Here is an 18,367-nt window from a genome sequence, read left to right as displayed (position 1 = left end):
CAGTTTATGGCTTGAACCTGCTGTTAGTTTGCTTGAGTGGTGTATAAGCAAGATCACAAAAGGGAGAATGCTGTTTCCTTCTTCATTTACACTGCTTTCTTCCATACTGAGGTTTTCCTCAAACATCTCTCCTTTGATCAGCTGTATACCAATACACTGTATTGCACCTGATGAATTCAGAGTTTCAGATGGTATAACTGTGGTTTAGCTGTAAAGTGTAACTTTCAGGTAATGCACGGGAGTGCTTATTGTGTACTTTGCAAATTGGAATTTTTAAAGTTTTGTTGCTTAGCTTTGAGGAGCTTTGTGCACAAATCTAGGTGTAACTTGGGCCTTTAGAAACATGGGGTGGGTTTAAGTTCTAGTGTAAAAAGAAATCAAACATTCCCAACTTGTTTCCTTGATTGCTATCAGGGTGGGGTGAAAACAGTCAGAGATGAAAACATTTTCTTTTTATGCCTTGTTCTGGGAAAGAATAAGTTTCTAACTTTAAAAAGTTCTCTAATAGCTGATGACAGTTATTATTTTATTATTTGAGACTGTGACTTATATTGGACAGTTCCAAACTTTAGCTTTCTTTTTGGAGCTTGGGGATAGAATAATATACATGACAAACCCATGCAAAGTATGAAGATTTATAATGTCGATGGCAGAGATTACTTTTTAATGCATACTAGAAAAGTGTAGGTCCTGAAAAAAAAAAGCCTGTCGGGTTACTATCTACCTAAATCAGTCCTTGTCTTTTCCACATCACCGTGCCTATCACAGTCTCACAGAAAAACGAAGGAACGCTTGTATGATGCTCTTTGAATCAATTACAACTAACTTAAATGAACAAACCTTTTATGTAATAAAGGTGATTTTAGCTGGGCCTCAGCCATGTAGTTACAACTGCATCTAATATTTGGCATTTATTTGTGGCCTCACAAGTGTGGTACCACTCCTGTGGTGTATATTGCTCCTGATCAAAAACATTTAGCCAGTGTGGAAGGGGGGAAAAATAAAAAGATGTTAGGCAGAAAAAGATCAGCTGTTTGGAGGTGTGATATCTAGATGAGAGCCAAGTTAGGAAAGGGGGTTAGCTATTGAAATAGCCAAGTTAAACAAGAGACACTTAGGGCTAAGTAGCCTCCCAAAGGATTGATAAACTTTCACGTGGGGAGTGTACGCGGTTGAGCCATTAGCCCCAAATGGTGTCTTGTTTAACTTGGCTTTTAAGATAACTAGCCCCTGTCTAACTTGGACTTCCCTGATGATATCCCACCTTTACGGGGCTGACCCTCTTTATAACTTGGCTTTTTGTATTTGTAAAATGGTTTTGATCAGATAGCACTCTCTCTTTTTTTTGTTTCAGAAGAGAATTAAGCTCGGTTTAGAAAAGAATTAAGTTGCAAGAGAGAATATATTAGTGTCGCACTGAGAGACAAGCTGATTTTAATAAAACACAATTGTAGAATGAAGAAAAAGGAACACAGCCAGAACAGGATTTTAACCCACAGCTTGCTCTCCCACAAGCAGATTTGGTTGCCATAAGGCTATGTGGAGAATAGCTGACTCTATTTTTTGCATAACTGAATGAGCCCATCCAGTCCCTTAAAATGAATATAAATACAGAAAATGACAAAAAGAAAACTGATATTGCACAAGGGCTAAAAAGCTTGAATTTGAATGTGTACTCATGTCTGCGCGCTGACACAACTGCAGGAAAGTCAGACAATGTAAATAACATATGGTTTGTTTTTCCAACAAAAGGAAAGAAGGAAGACAAGGGGGTTTAATAAGTTTGGCAAGTTGTCCCTTCTAAACTATCATACTCTAAAAGGGACATTTTGTGTATCATTCCAGTTCTACAGATGCACTGAGAGCCAAATCCTGCTCTTACTGAAGTCAATGGGAGTTTTGCCATCGACTTCACTGAGACTAAGATTTGGCCTCAAAAGAATTAATTCTAACAATTGGAGTTGTCAGGGCAGTAACAGATTTCTCATACAAGTTTTGTCCTGTGTGGATAGCGAAAGGCTCGTTTTCTAGCTTGGCTAAAGACGTTGCTGTGACTCTGAATGCCTGGGGTGTGGATGTGTGAGTGTGTCTGTAGGGAGAAGCTTTCGCAGAGTTATGTACATTTTGATGAAGGGCAGGGACGGTATTTTACTCTGCGTTGGTACGACGCCGGGCGCAGCGGGGCCTGGAGCTTGATAGAGGGCTCTGACCGCTCCTGTGCTATAAACAATTATTCATAATAGCATTATAAAGCTCATAAACAGTGTTCTGTTCCTATGATAGATACAGTAAATGGGTAACATGTTGTTCTCATGTAGAAACATATGCTTTACATAATTTAGTAATGCAGTACTTTATATAAGCTTTTAGAATAAAAACAGGAAGGCGCTTTATTCCACACTGCTCCACAGCTCGTACCCAAGCATTTCTGTATTTGACAGGAAAACACAGCTTGTAGTGACACAGCCAACTATTTTGCTTTTTCTTTAGAGCAGCTTCTTTTAAAGTTGTGTTAAAATGTCCACAGACAACAAATAAGTACTGTCTGTTGTGTACAACCTTCTGTCCTTTGGTGTTTTCTTATCCGTAAGTTAACCAGACCTCCATTCAAAATCACCTTTGTCAACCAAAAGTATATTAAATTGGTGGAAAGCAAAGAAATTTTTTAAGCATTTGAACTTTCTAGCATAGATTTATGTTACACAAAATGGTTTTTTTATACAAAGAAAACTATACTTTTCTAACTATTTGATTTTGTTTAAAAAAAAGTGTTACTTCAGTGTTTCTGCCACAGTAGAAAGTGAAAAGTGCGTTGCAGCAAACTGAAGAGGAAAAACCACGAAATCCCAGTGAAAATTATATGAAGTTTAGAATAATGCAGTGGAGTGTGAATGAGCAATAGGAGGTCATTGCAAGGAGGGGGGGGAGAAACCAGCAGGATTTTTCCCATATTGTATAAGACACCAAAGTAAACCTGCTTGCTTTAGAGGGAATCATACTGTAAGTTCAATTTATTTTCTTCATCTTGGTAGGTAGAACTACTGCAAGAGGGAAGGCCGAGGGGAGGCTCTCATGTTAATACACTTCTCATTTTCTTCCAGGAGAGTACACAACTGCTACAAATGTCGTCAGTGCAGCTTCACAGCTGTTGACACTCAGTCACTACTAGAGCACTTCAACACTGTGCACTGTCAGGAGATGGACGTCACTACAGCCAATGGGGAGGACAGTCATGGCGTTTCGTCTATAAAGGAGGAGCCAAAAATTGACCTCAAGGTCTACAGTCTGATTAATCCGGACCCCAAAATGGGGGAGCCCATATCTGACAGCATAGTGAAGAGGGAAAAGATAGACGATAAGGAAGTGCTCAAGGAGAAAGGTTGGACTGACAGTTCCAGTGATGATCTTCGCAACGTGACCTGGAGAGGAACAGACATTTTGAGGGGGAGCCCGTCATACACACAGACCAGTCTAGGCTTATTGACCCCAGTGTCTGTTGGCCAAGAGCAGCCAAAGCCTTTAAGGGATAGTCCAAACGTAGAAGCCCCCCATCTTGCGCGGCCCATTTACGGCTTGGCGGTGGAGAGCAAGGGCTTCCTGCAGGGCGTGCCAGCCGGAGCGGCGGAGAAAGCCGGGCAGCTCACCCAGCCCTACCCTGGATCCGGGGACAGCAAGGCAAAGGACGAATCCCAGTCCTTATTACGGGTAGGAAGCTGTCTTTTTTTTTTTCTCTTGCTTTTTATGATTACATGTATGTTATGTTTAATTAGGTATGCAAATGATTTCTTCAGTTCCATAGTAATGCGGCTGGGGTTTTTTTCATGCATGGAAAAAAAATAATAATCAAGGAAAGACTGAAAGACTCAAACTTGTAGAGCTAAACTGGCAGGTAAATGTTCCAAAGTGTTTGCATAAAACAATGTATATATTGATGTAGTATTAGTAAGCAAGTGCTTCTGCTTTTGCTATTTAGCTGTGATTGAATTTTGTTTAATCATTCCTGCTAATTGTGCAGGTTGATGATGCATTTGAAGAAGGAAGGTTTAGAACCCCAGAAGGCTGCACATCTGTTACACTAAAACAACTAATCACCTCTTAAATTTTGTGGTGGTGTGACAGTTCACACTTAAGCAAGATTTCACATTATTAAATATCTAAGAATATGAAACCTGAGTTAAATATTAATAAAAAGTAACCTCTTTTTTTTTTATAAAGTAACATAATTATATATCAATTTTGACACTTGTCTGGTTGCCTTGGAAGCAAAATAAGAAAGAAAAAAAGAAAAGGAAGGAGCTTGGGTGATAAGAAAAGGAGAATATTTGTAACACCAAATAATTCTTATTCTGTCTTTTTTTTAAAACAAAAGGACCTATAAGGAACTTCCCCTTCCATCAAGGAATGTTCCCCTTCCATCAAGGATTGCTCTTCCCACTGTAGGGAAATCTGAGGTTAGAAAAGCTCCCAAATTCTGAGGGGCTGAACAGGGAGACAAGTAAGTGCCTTTCTCCTGGAGTCATCACTCTCTGTTTTCAGGGGCTGCTCCCTATCTGAACTTCTAGAAACTTGCTACAGGAGTGGTCAGTCTGCAGACAAACCTCACTAGAATGGAAGTGATGATCAGCTTTTTTTCTTTATTGTCTTTTATAAGAACATTTATAATCATAACATCCATTACTGTAAGAGTGAACATGTCTGAAGAAGACAAAAGGCAAGATAAATGCTTTATTCGATGGTCCACTAAGATTGTACATAGGTATGTCTGTCCCTGTATACATATGTCTTAGAAGCTCTTTTTCAATGAAGTCAGTGGTCTTAAAAATACTGCAGTTTTTCTAATTATAAAATAATGTGTCTGTCACTTAAAGTCTGCATGCAATTTAGGGGGACCACAGTCTTTTGTGCCTTACAGGTCATGAATAGTTACTGATGTTATATTTTAAGTGTATGAGAAGCAGTCACAGTATGACAGGTTCCCTGTTGCAAACCTGGGTGTGTGCTCATTGTGAATGGCAGGTTATATTTCTCTCCTTAATTTGGAAATATATGTAAAAATATATACATATATCTGACTAGCAGTGGAATTCATGCTGTACATGTGATGCTAATTACATCCCACTTGAATTTTTGTAGTGGTTCTTAGCAGTGCACAGACATATTGGCCAGAGGAGCCATTTATATTGTGGGTTATCAGAACACAAATATTTTTCATTTATTTTTTGACTCCTAAAGAATGAAAAAAGCCAACTAAACAAAAATCTGCAAAGGGACCTGGTAGTATGCAGAATCAGCTCTATAAAGGCCTAAATTTGATTGGTAGCTGGAGCCTAAAATCTTAATAAGTGGTAAAATAAGACCATTATATTATCAGTTTTAGCCATTGGTGAATGAAGAAGGGGAAACTGTACACTGGCTGCTTCTTATGCCCTTCTTTAAAATAACTTTGGACAGTTTTTTAAAGTCTTTGTACAAAAGCACTAATGTTTGGGTTTTGGTTTTTTTCCAAATCAGTATTTTTATCACTTTGGAAATATTTTGATCACTTCTGGATGTTCTGAAATATGAAGTACTTGTAATTCCCATGGTTTTCTGAAAAAAAAAGAGTCTTATTTTTTTATATTAACAGGGTATATAAATTAGTTCCTTGCATTTTAAAATGTTGTGTACAACCCAATTTTTCTTTTATAAGGTTTGTAAAAGGATTTATTAGTGGATTAGGTCTATGCTGACTGGTAAAACCATACCGACACCCTTCAAGGAGGAATTACTTTTGTGTACACTTCTAGCTACCTTGCTCTTTGAACTCTGTTGTGCCAAGGACTTGTTTGTCTGGGTCTTTTCCTTAGTTATAATATTTTAATTTTCCCTTTTCTTCTTTGAAAATTGGGCAAGTTGCCTTTGTCAGTTTGAAATATTTAAAAAAAAAAAGGGAAGGAGGTTAACTTTCTACATCTGCTGAACAGAGTCCCTAATCATATCTATTTCATCACTTCTGATGGATAGAGGAAAACAGTGAGAATTCAAACTTCTTGAAGGTAAGGGGTGATCTGAAGGATAGGAGATGGTGGAAGATGAAGAAGTGTGATTCCATGAGTCATATTAATTCTTCCAATAGGGCGGATATTCCTGGTTCCCCTGGATCTGTGAAAAAGATCATAGAAACCTAACTCCTTTATTTTGCTCTTGGTTTAGTTTTGGGATGCAGTACTGGAGCCAGGAAATAAGAAGACAAAGTGATCTGGTCAGCTTGACCAGTTCGAGCTCTGTGTCGGGTATTATCTGACATACATATATGTTATATGTATGCCTGGAAGCTCACTTGGCTCAGACAGAATTAGAAATTGTTCAGAAAAGAACTTCCCTTCCATTCTGGAAAAAGCTGATTTTTATAATCCTCTGAAATAAAAAAATACTCTGCATTGTTAAGCAAATGTCTCACGATTATCCACTTTTGGAGAAATTTATTCTTCCAATGTGAAATACCTAGTAGAAATAGCTAATGTTGTGCTAAAAGTTGGGCCTTTCTAAAAGCAAAACGTTAAATCAATACATACTTCTGGTATCATATAATGAATGCTCATGCAAAATACTGTATCCCGGGACGACTGGTGACTAGGAAACAAAACCTGTAATAAAATCACTGTGGACACCTTCATTTTTTTCCCCCCAAAGATTGACACAGAGGAAGCCAAAAATTTTGGATTACTCGGTGAATAAACACTGTGAGAAATGGACTGAAAAAACATCTAACACATCCCTTTGGTTGTACTGGCTATTCAGTATTTATAAAGTGGTTCTGCTTATTACAAATGATTTGTAATGATTTGACAGTAGCAGTAATACCATTTGCTTTTCATTTTTTAGTTCTCTCATGACTGGGGAAGGGGAGATGATGTTTTTCACATTTTTTTCATATAGATAGAAGTTAATACTGCAAGTGGGTTTTCTAGATACTGAGTTTAGGAGTGATTAGCATTTTAATAAAACATCAAAGATGATAGAGATCAACTGGGGAAGGGGTGAAAATCTACAATTGCCCACAGAAATCCATAATGCCTACAGGATAATCGTAAACTTTTGGAAATTACTTAGAGTGTTTTTCAGCTTTGCGTGTTGTGTAAGCCGTTCATATGCTGCTTTCTTGCATTCCTTCCATGCATGATGGACATGTTCCCTCCCCAGTCTCTGTGCTACAGTAGATTATTCACGGGAGTCATTAGGATAGGATTTCTTTCCTTTTTAGCAGCTAAAAGACCGAACCGCTTGTGACCTTTCGGGGGCTGGGGATGGTGCAGTGGCGATAGCTTGAACTCTACATGTGTGCAAACACACATATGCAGTGGACGCACCTTTTTTCCCCAAGAGCGCTTCCAAGCTGTGTGTATGTAACAGAATGTTTCTCAGGAGCTTGGTACGCTTCTGTGAGTAGCTTTAATTTATTTTTCTTATTAACATGTTTCCAGCAGCTGTACTTACAGCGAATCGGTATGTTTTGCAAATGGGAATTACAAAAAATGTGCCTCAGCATGGTACAATGTAGACATTATTTCTGCTCTTCCTTAGAGTAGCTGATTTTATAATTTAAAGATTTGTTGATACTGGAAGGTCTATTGAGATGCAAAAATGTTCCTTTTTTTGGGTAGCACATTGGCAGCCAGCAGACTCCAGGCCTGGCAGATTGTTTAATGCTTTGACAATGCAGATCTTGGGCAGCAGGAACTTTTTGCTAAACTGATTTTAAATGAAGTGTCCTGTTTTGGTATGTGTGGACACTGCAGAACAAAGTTTTCCACAAAATTGGGAATTGCAACCTGAGCCTTCAGATCTATACACGGACCTAGTTAGCCCACCTAAAGGTATTGGTAAACACTGCTGCCTCGCATTGTAGTTCAGCCGATGCAGATACAGAATAGCACAGATCAGTGTGTCCTGCGGTGCCGCATAGACCTGAAGGCAACAGGGAGATGCCTGTGTATTAGTCATAATTCATGTAACGGGGATTTGTGTACCGTCAGAGGGAGAGAGATCGTCAAATGATTGCAAAGGTACTGGCGATTTTTATCAAAGGCAGACTGCAGGCTGTAACGTTAAATATCTAACTGAAGTTATGTTAACCTTTGTTATGAGCTTTTTATATGGGGCAAAGGATAAAATCAACTCTTCTATTAAATCGAGATTATTTTGTACCATAATGATCAGACTGTTTACACACTACAGGAAATCATGGCGTTTCAAGAAATTTTCCATTTACTTTAAGAAGAGTTATTTTCTTTTTGTCTGTGATATTTGCACTTCGGATATTTCATGTAGTGTTCTGTCTAGAGCTGGTTATATGGATTTAAATTTGGGGGAGACAGGAAGTCAGAAAAAGTTATTTCCCGTCTCCCTGTTTTGCATTCTCTTATGTGGCTGATTGGCAGAGCTCATTTTAAAATTAGCAATAGGTATGTATGTATCAGTAAATTTACATATAATTGATTCAATATCAGTGTAGTAAATATCAGACACAATCCCTAGTGGTGAAACATTATTTCTCCTATTATAAAGTACTGACTCTTGTTATCCACAGGGTTAGATGCCAGATAGCTGCAAAGCAGTGGAAATGCTGAACTGGCCTTTGTGATTTCCAAAAGACTTTTCTAAACATTCAATTCTTGGCCAGAATGATAACATACCTTTGAGGTAAAACCTGCCTCTCTGATGTTGGTAGAAGTATTGCTGCCGCCGTTAGCAGGAGCACAAGGAGCAGCACTGGAAAGTTCAAGCACAGAGAGAGGGATCTTGGTTTAAACGTGATTTTTCGGTGGTCACTACAGGGTAATGGATGGAAGTTTTTGTGCGCTTTGGCATTGTGTCCCACTTCCAACCACCTTTTGATAGCAACATCTTAATGGTATATCTACAGAATTAAATTTAACGCATATAATTGTATCATGCATCTTATATTTAAGTTGGTGGAGGTCTTGGATGCTGCATTTCATCCTTAAGCCACTTTGGGAAAGAAAAAGCAGCCCTTTAAAGAAGAAACATCTGAAATAGTTTCTCTGTAGCTGCATCTCATTTTTTCCCCATTTCCTCTGACTCTGTTAGAGATCTTTCAGGAAGTATTTATAGTCAAGGCCATTCATTGCCATACGGGTCCTCTAATTAGCTGCGGGGAACTCAGCAGGCACTGTGTCTTACTAATGCATGGAGCTCTGTCAGGTCAGAGAGCTGCCAAAGTCTTTCGGTTTTTTTAGAAGCACCTGTTTCCACAAGTCTCTGCCTGGGGAGGCAGAGGGCTACTTTTTAAAATATAACTACATCCTGGAAAACAGCAAGAATACTCTGACAAGGAAAATGAGAAAATAAAGTTAGGACTTGAAGAGAAATGGTTTTGAAGCGTTGGGTTTTCTGCGCAAAGCCGAGGCGGGTAAAATCCCTGTGCTGGTGAAGGGCTCACGGACGAAGCTAAAATAACTTTCTGAAGGTTTCAAGTAGTTTAGAAACAAACATGTACTTGGCTGCTTTTAGTAACTACTGGAACCAAACCCACAAGAAATTGAATGTTTTGCATTACTCATCCTGACAGAGTGATCAGATAGGACTAGAAAGTAACTTTTAGAAAAATGTTAACCTGCCCAATTAAAGGCATGTTTCTGGTTTTTGTGTGGGGTGTGTCTGTCATGTGGAGAGACAACCCCACCTCGTGCGTGTTTACCCACCCGTCAGTTCATAGTTTTTATTTATTTATTTTTTTTCTTCTCCCTTTTACGAAATGTGGTTTAGAAGAGAATTAAATGATAAAATCATTATTTGGGTGGGGTGCAGTAATAATGCGAAAGGGCAGCAGCTACGTCAAAATCCTTGATGAAAAGGTGAATCAGAATGTGGAACAAAGGGCTGGGGAGATCAGTACCGGCCCCCGGGCCGCTGCGTAAGCAGCAGGATTTATTGAAGTCGCTATGATCAATAACAATGATTCAAGCAGGGAGAACCAAGATAATTCTTGATTTAAAACAAGCTGCTTCATTCGGATGGGAGAGACGGTAATGAAGACAAGAACAAAAGAGTGCTTTCTTGTATTGAACTGAGTGGCCAAAACAGATTGACAATCAGTTTCAGATGCAATTAACTCAATTTTATATTATCCTTAACTACTTTGGGTAGGAGAACCTCTGTTTTGCTCTCTCCGGTCCGGTATTTGGTGTCCTGGCGTTGGTGGGAGCGAGAAGGGGCAGCGCACCATTGTCACCTGGATGCTGCACGCCTGCACCAGGGCCTGGCTTTGCTGGGCGAACGTCACCGGGGTGCTTGAGGCAGCCGCTCCGTGCCATCGGTGCCGTGGGTAATGGTGGTTATTGAACTCTGCATGAGGGTGGGGGTATCCTCAGTGCATGGCTACAGTTCACCTCGGCAGCCCCCGCCGTTTGGGGCTGGGTGGGGGTCCGGGCACAGAGGGGCCCCCGGCACTGTCCCCCAGCCTGAACAGAAGCCCCTGGCATGGGGTGGTGCGAGCCAGAGCCTCCCTCGCCCTTGAGGCTTGGAGGTCTCCTTCCAGTTCAGCCTCTCTGCGCTACCAAGCCACCCTTGTTGACACTGAAAACAACTCAGTCCTGCAGCCCTTATTCATACCCCCTTGCTCCAAACTGGACACACTGAACGAGGAAACGTTACTCCTTTAGGTACGACCAATCCTGGTAAGCAGCTATTTTTTTTTTTTTTACTGTCTTCAAATACATTCCTGAATTTTTTTTTTTTTAAATTGTGCTCACAGTGGATGCAGCTCGGTTAAAGTAGTGTCAGGGTATGGAGCACAGCTGTGGGCACTGCAAAGGCAAACAGCACAGCAACAGCTCCCTCCAGTCTAAACAATTCTGAGAACTGTCAATGGGAAGCCTTGTTTAAACTGGGAAGTAAATGCAGCTTCTCGCACAACGACTAATTTCAATAATTAGCTGAGCTTCTCCAAAGTTTTGAAAAGTTAAGTGCAACTATAACCATTATACAGCCCTATTATTGTTCTGTATTGCTAGTAGTACTTAGTATTAGATTATATACCTAAAGTGAAATGGAAGCTTCAATTGTATTTAGAAACTAAGGATAATCTTTGCCAAACTGGATCCAATAGGAAACACACATTCATGTCCAAGGGCAGAACTTGCTGCTAACTTGTAGATTTTCAATGGAAAATTAAATTTCATAGATGAATGCAGGCAAGGATTGTACATAATTCTATTTTTGCCTGAAGTACTATGGTGCTGAACAGTGAAAATCTATGTGAAGATCCTCTAACATCTGGAAGTGCAGAGTTGCTTTCTGTGTTGAATTTCAGACAACCTTCTACATGTATTTGGTAATTAAAAGACACAATAAATATACTTTTTTAGAGGAGGGATATTATGATAGACAGCAAATAAATGTTTAATTTATTGGACTAAGAAGGGAGCATTGTAATTATAATTGGTTTGAAGGAATCCAGATGCTATCCACATCTGAACAAATTCAAAATGGTAAAGATTTAAAAACAGATTTATGAATAAACAGTGCACACACATGTTCTGTGATTTTTTCCATGAAGGTATCTAGGGGGTAATACACCCAGTTAAAAATGACAACTGTGGAAAATAGTTGTTACATGAACACGTGTGTTGAAACAGAAAAATATATATATATATGTGAGATATGCAAAAGGTTTTCTGGGATGTCTTTTGTTACCTTAGCACTCCTCAGAATATGCATATGGCCACCTTGGCAGTAGTCTTAATTTTAAGATCTCTAATGTAGCACAATTCATTTAGTGAACAATTTCCTGCCTAATATAATTAATTTACTTCTTGTACCAAGTTCTGGTTTTAAAATGAAGTTTTTTAATGGCTAAATGGTTCTGTTGATGTTTTTCTAAGCATTTTTCTAAGTAGTATTATGTATATTTTAGAAAATCTTACAATCTTTGTTGTAGTGATATAATAATATGTGTATGTAATATAAATCTATAAATCTATGTATTTCATATTGCATGTTACATTATTTAGAGTTCAGATAGGATATAATTTGTGCATAAAGACAGGAGGAGGAATAAAGATGTTTTCTCTTTTTGCGCTGTGCACAGTATGAAGTTTCTGAAACAAATGGCGTGGTGGCAGCCCAGGCTATGCAGCGCTTTGCAGGCAGCTTGCAAATGGACTTCAAAATCTTTGCTGAGTTTGTGTATCCCTGTGCTGCCTGAGATTTGCAGATCTCAGGTTGGTGAATCATATTTGTCCTAGTTAAATGGTTAATTCCCTATGATTTCTTGGCTGCTGTAGGCCTTAGTCTCCCAATTCTGTCTGTAAAATGGGAATAAGGGCAGTTTCCCGTCTTGAAAGGCGAGTGTGAAGAGAGATGCATTAAACTCTGTATTGTGCAACACTATAGTCATAGCAAGAAGACCCTGATCCATAGGCGTCCTGAATCAATATTCCTGGTTAACTTCTCTGGGTATGATGGTGTAACTTCTTGCAAGAATACTAGTGAAAGAGAAAAAATTAAGAAACAGGTTATAATTTTAATTTTAACTTTGTTAAAATTTCTATTCTTTCCTTCAGCCTGAAAAATAAAGAGAAAGCAGGAATTTTGGAGCGAGGCATTTGCATTTCTTGTTTGACTTTGACCTCATTTTGGTTTATGTGCCTCTGATGTGCATAGTGGCAAACTACACGTTTTCACTTATGGGAAGAAGTCTTTTAACGATGGCTTACAGTGCAGTCTTTAATCATGTGAGTTGCCTCCAGCACTTGCTGAGAGTAAAATTCCACCCTCTCCATTTTCAGATGGGTTGCACTATCGACTGTTTCTCCTTGCAAGACTGTCTGTGATTTGAAAATTGTGTTTAAATTAAAAAAAGCAAGGAAAAAAGAGAAATAATCAGAACATTTGTCAAGGAATTTGTTATGAATGGGAATGAGGAGCAATGCAAACAAGCTTGGAATGAGTTTTAATTCATATGTTATTCTGGGAGCCTACAATTTCTGGTGAGAAAATGGCATATTTTAGGTCTATTTCCTCCAGTTCTTGGCATGGAGTAATGCCTGTTTTGTTCAGTCAGATGTTCAAATGGGAATTTTGGATGCTTAGAACTAATTTTAGTAGGTGGGGGGCAAATTTATTATGATGCTACAAATAGAGTTTGATCACAGCTGCTTCACTGCAATTACAAAAATCGGCTGTGAATCACTTAAATTATATTTACTGGTTGCAAAAAAAAAAAAAAGAATCTCATCTATACAAAACTCTGTCTTGTTTCCCTTAAAGTTCTGAGTATCATCATTTATATACCCAGTATTTTGAATTTGACTTGATCACATTGCCGAAGTATTTTCATGCCGCTCTCCCCCGTGCCCCAGCAGTGATAGCGTGCTCAAATGTCTCTACCATTCTTTCCTGAAGCAACTGTATCTTTTTGTGTTAGTGTGAATTTCTGAGCTTGTTCTGAAATTACAGTAAATCACACACAGACCTCTTCAGACTTATTAAGAAAATGTTAGAAACTTCACTGAAAGTTGGGCACTTATTTTCCTGTTGCAAAAAAAAAAAAAGAATCTCATCTATACAAAACTCTGTCTTGTTTCCCTTAAAGTTCTGAGTATCATCATTTATATACCCAGTATTTTGAATTTGACTTGATCACATTGCCGAAGTATTTTCATGCCGCTCTCCCCCGTGCCCCAGCAGTGATAGCGTGCTCAAATGTCTCTACCATTCTTTCCTGAAGCAACTGTATCTTTTTGTGTTAGTGTGAATTTCTGAGCTTGTTCTGAAATTACAGTAAATCACACACAGACCTCTTCAGACTTATTAAGAAAATGTTAGAAACTTCACTGAAAGTTGGGCACTTCAAAGCTCTTGCTACTCCAGTCTGTACATGACTAAAAGGCTGTAAGGCAGACACCGCAAGGTGAAAGCTTTCAAATCAAAGCAAAACTTAATATACCGCTATTATCCCCTTTATAAAACATATGGAGAATAATATCTTTACATACTAATGAGTTTTTTCTGATAGTAACTGCTTTAATGTTCATGGGGTTATGCTTTTGAGTTAGAAGAGAAAACACTGAGTTATACTCCGTATTTTTTCGGCATTTCATGGCAGCTCCTCTCCCAACCCAAAGTGGATGTATTCCAGATCTGTTTAAAAGTTTGTATTGTGCAGAATAAGCTTGGTCAGCCTGTTTCTTGAGAAAAGCATTTTCTTCACAATTTAGTTAATGGACTCGGCTATGGTGATCATTTTGGCATTCCTCCCTGCAGCTGATAAAGAAGATCTGTAGAACTCTCCATTGACAGTAGCACAGTACCTGTTAGTATATTGCTGAAATTCATTTATATTTGACTGAGGTATGCTAGAAACTTAATATTTCCTTTTGTTTAAAATTTGCATAAACCCTACCTTATGCAGTGTTTGAGGGGTGGGGAGAGTTAATAGAAAACGTGATTAAAATCTTCTAGGCTTCAAGGCTTGTAAACAACTTGGCACCTACGTATGTTTGTGTGCATACGTGTGTTTTTCTGGTTTGTTTACTGATTTTAAATTATGTTTAAAAATTAGAATGAAATTTAAAAAGTGAGATTTATTTTTAAATTAAAAATGAATTAAACACAGAATTTCTGTAGTTATTTAGCCAAATGGCTTGTAGGACTAATATTAATCATTTTTAAAGCAAAGAGTATGTTAAAACTTTACTGATTTTTCCATTACAGAAAATTATGTTCTGCTTAGCAGAAGTTTTAAATCTGGGTTGATTTTTCAATAGATCTTTTCATGCCTTTAAGACTGTAAACTTAATCATCACTTAATCAATTTGCCTTTCCCTTCTAATAGCCAACTAAACGGTAGAGGTCTTTGTAATGGTTATCCATAACAACTGTCAGAGCAGATCTGGTGTAGGGACTTCTACAAAAATTAAGAGGATAGTTGATATCTGTTAAATTTGGTCCCTCAGTCTGGTCTTTCTTGGTATGATGGTCAGCTACGTGACTCCTCACGTGAAACTCAGTTTTAGTCAAACCTCGTGACCAACTGCGTATATCTCAGGAGAGGTGTTTCATTTGACTTCAGTACCCCGAGTTGGCATTGGTGTAGACCTCTAGACTGAACTTTTTCTGAAATGTATCGTTTCAATGAGTGAAGAGACAGCCTGGGGTGAAGCCTTAATCATTGCTAAAGGCATTTGAAGGCTTTCTTAGTGATATCCTCCTTAAGAAGTGAAGCATAAGCCATTTTGGACACCAGCGCTCCCAAGTACATCACTGTTGTGAAGAAAGAACATTTTTAAAAACATTGATTTGAGAAATATTTTATCTGTGCTGGTTCTGTAGGTCCTTGGCAAAGAAGTTAAATTTTGTAAGTGCTAGGAAGTTAGCAGGGTCTCCATCCAGCTGTCTGCACTGAAGGGCTCCCAGCGCCTCGAGAGCTGCAAGGTGTGCCTGGTGCTCTGCCTGGCTGTGAATGCCTCTGGACCCCTGCTGTCAGCTGTTTTTATCAATAGAGATCTGCTTCCCTCTTTGCTTGGCCTGGTTGCAAGGAAAATTCTCTTTTCTTGTCTTCTTTAGCTTGGTTTGTCTCTCTTCCCCGTCAATCTTTTGTGGAACTCACAGTTTTCTATAGTAAAAGTCACTGAAATTCTCCAAATTTGGAGCTTTCTTTTGAAAGAAAAAATACCAAACCATTCATTCTGTTATAAAAACTGTCTAGGCTTTCTGCTCTGCCTTTCCTAAAATATACATCATCTGCATCGCAAACGGAGGCTTCCTGATGGGGAGAGATTAAGCAAAATTGTCTAAATCCGCTTCTCTCCTTGGCATCTGCACTTTGCCACAGTTGAAGCCAGGGTACTGGTCTGAAAGGGCTTTGCTCTGACAGCTTCTCTCTCAAATGCCTACTAGCATGCACATAAATGGCTCTAGTGATCTGATATCCTTCCTACCAAAAATATTCTCATGGCCTTGCTTGCTTTCATCAGCGCTACTAAGTAAACCTCAGCTAGTGGAAGGAGACATGTTGGAGCACAGCAGAAGAACAGAATGGATGAAACTACAAATTGTTAGTCTGTTAAACACAGATTAAGTCTTTGGGTACAAATTCCATTAGTGACTGAATGAGTCTGGATGGGTAGTAGCTTGTGGAAGTATTTGTTATGACAAAACCAACTTTTCATTAATAGACAAAGTTATCCTGCTTTCCTCTGTAGTCTGGCCAACTTCAAAATGTTTCAAACTAATTTCAGACTTGTAAAACACTGTCTATCAGATACAGACATATGGATTGAACTAGTAATTTGCTTGCCATCTGCTGATAAAGGAAGCAAGGCGTCTAAGTAGAAAATGAAGAAATTTTTTTTCCTCCCCCATTGGAATGTCATATGGTGCCTTTAGTAGTTGTTTGTATTGACATTTTTATTGATTGTTATGTAAAGTGTTACATTGCATTGACCTGCATCTGCTTTCATCTCATAATTATGATTTTTTTTTTGTTTACAAAATATCCATAATCATTTGAGCCTATAAGTAATGTAGTTAGAAAAGAACCCACTTTAAATCTGAAAAAATAAATTGATAACTACAGTTCTTATTGTATGAAACAAGAATAAGCATATTCTTTTGCTCAGAACAGAGAAAAACCTGAAATGTTACTAACAGAGTTAATTAAAATTATATTTTCTTTTAGTCAAAATTTCCCTTTTCCTCCTGACAGATAGGCTAGAGGCCAGGAAAAACAATACAATTCCCAACATAAAAACAAACAAACCAACCTGCCAAAACTTTTCTGCTTAGGGGAAAATGGATACTGGAGCTTTCTGGGTTTTTCCCTGTAAGAATCTTCTCTCACCAGCCCTGATGGTTTGTGCAGGTCCAGAGTTTGTCCCCCAGGCCTTTGCCAAGGCTTAGCTGTGCTGGCAATAGCTATTTCATCCGGGGATGATTCACCTGGAGGGGCAGAGAGGTTTCTCTGCCTCGCCGCAGCAGGAGCAGCCCAGGGGCAGCGCAGTCTGCGGGAGCTGTGCTGTTGCAGCGTTGGGAGCAGTTCCTCTGCCGGGGTGCATTGCCTCGGCTGCTTGCCTTCGGGAAGCTGCAGGGTGTAAGAGTTGAAGCTTTGCCTCCTGAAACTGTACGGACTTCTTATTTCAGCATATAGGCCCTGGTTATCTGTGGAAATAATAATAATTCCATAATGAAAGTTTAATTGTTTGTTCTTTTAGTTAATGCTGCTTACGTGTTTGTCCATTTTCATGAAGCACTTAGAGTTTCTCTGTTTAAAAGTGACATATCAAGTAGAAAATGCACTATCTTCTCAATAGGAATATTGCTTTCATAGGTAATAAAATACATTCTCAATCAGTGCTCAAATACATGGAACTGTGGTTAGTTAAATAATAAATACTCATTTCAGCCCTAGTTCTCCATTTTTTATTCATATTGACAAGTACTGTATTTTTCATTGATTTCAGTGATCCATTTTGAACAGATAATGCCAAAAATATTAATGAGCTATGTTCTTAAACATGAGTTATGTCTTCGTAAAAGTTGTGACTGAATTGTTGATTTTCTTTTAAATAAGACGAGCCCATTTTTTTTCTGCAGCAATTGGATTATTGACTTGCCAAAAGTGTAGGATGTAAAGAATGTATCAAAGAATTTCTATATGTGCTTGAAGTGAAAGTAATACGGAAAATCACTACTTGTCCAATATACTGTTTTCTCTTTTGTAAATACCTTTGTTTTTCTGAAAATTGATGTTCCTTGTAATGACCTGCAAAGTCTGTGAACAATACAGATACCTATTAACACATGCCGCCTTCTCTTTTCTGAGTGTGGTTATGTGTGGTTCTATTTGAAAAAGCTAAACAGTTACATAAATAACAAGTTTTCCACAATGTAGAGTTAATTACCATTTTACATTTGGAGTTTACACTATGCAGAAGGCTATTGCAACAGTAGCAACATCTTAACAGGTGGATATTTGTTGCAGATGTACTCATAGGAACTGCATGCCGCCTTCTCTTTTCTGAGTGTGGTTATGTGTGGTTCTATTTGAAAAAGCTAAACAGTTACATAAATAACAAGTTTTCCACAATGTAGAGTTAATTACCATTTTACATTTGGAGTTTACACTATGCAGAAGGCTATTGCAACAGTAGCAACATCTTAACAGGTGGATATTTGTTGCAGATGTACTCATAGGAACCGATATCTGTGACAGCAAGAAGTCTGCAAAAGTAAGAGGAAAATTCAGATAGTATTGATTAAGTAAAAGCTTAGGTAAATGCAGTGCTCCTGTGATGGCTTATGGAAGGCATTAAGCTACAACAAGTAGTGCCACTAGTAGTACCATTACTATATGGTTTGCCAC

The 18,367-nt window shown here is 38.5% G+C and overlaps 1 protein-coding gene across 3 annotated transcripts in view; it reads left to right on the top strand.

Annotated features, from left to right (window-relative positions):
* The window catches only part of TRPS1 (transcriptional repressor GATA binding 1), a 179,624-nt gene that overhangs the window by 26,076 nt on the left and 135,181 nt on the right, over positions 1-18,367 (top strand). For all 3 annotated transcript variants that reach the window (XM_009277202.1, XM_009277201.2, XM_009277200.2), the window contains exon 4: positions 3,102-3,705. In XM_009277202.1, coding sequence (XP_009275477.1) covers positions 3,102-3,705 — 604 coding nt within the window. The remainder of the gene's footprint in view (positions 1-3,101; positions 3,706-18,367) is intronic.

This window comes from Aptenodytes forsteri, unplaced genomic scaffold (assembly GCF_000699145.1).
Source record: "Aptenodytes forsteri isolate BGI_AS27 unplaced genomic scaffold, ASM69914v1 Scaffold49, whole genome shotgun sequence".
NCBI classification, from domain to species: Eukaryota; Metazoa; Chordata; class Aves; order Sphenisciformes; family Spheniscidae; genus Aptenodytes; species Aptenodytes forsteri.
Note: the sequence above shows the minus strand (reverse complement) of the source record. Positions and strands in the feature narration are given on the sequence as shown.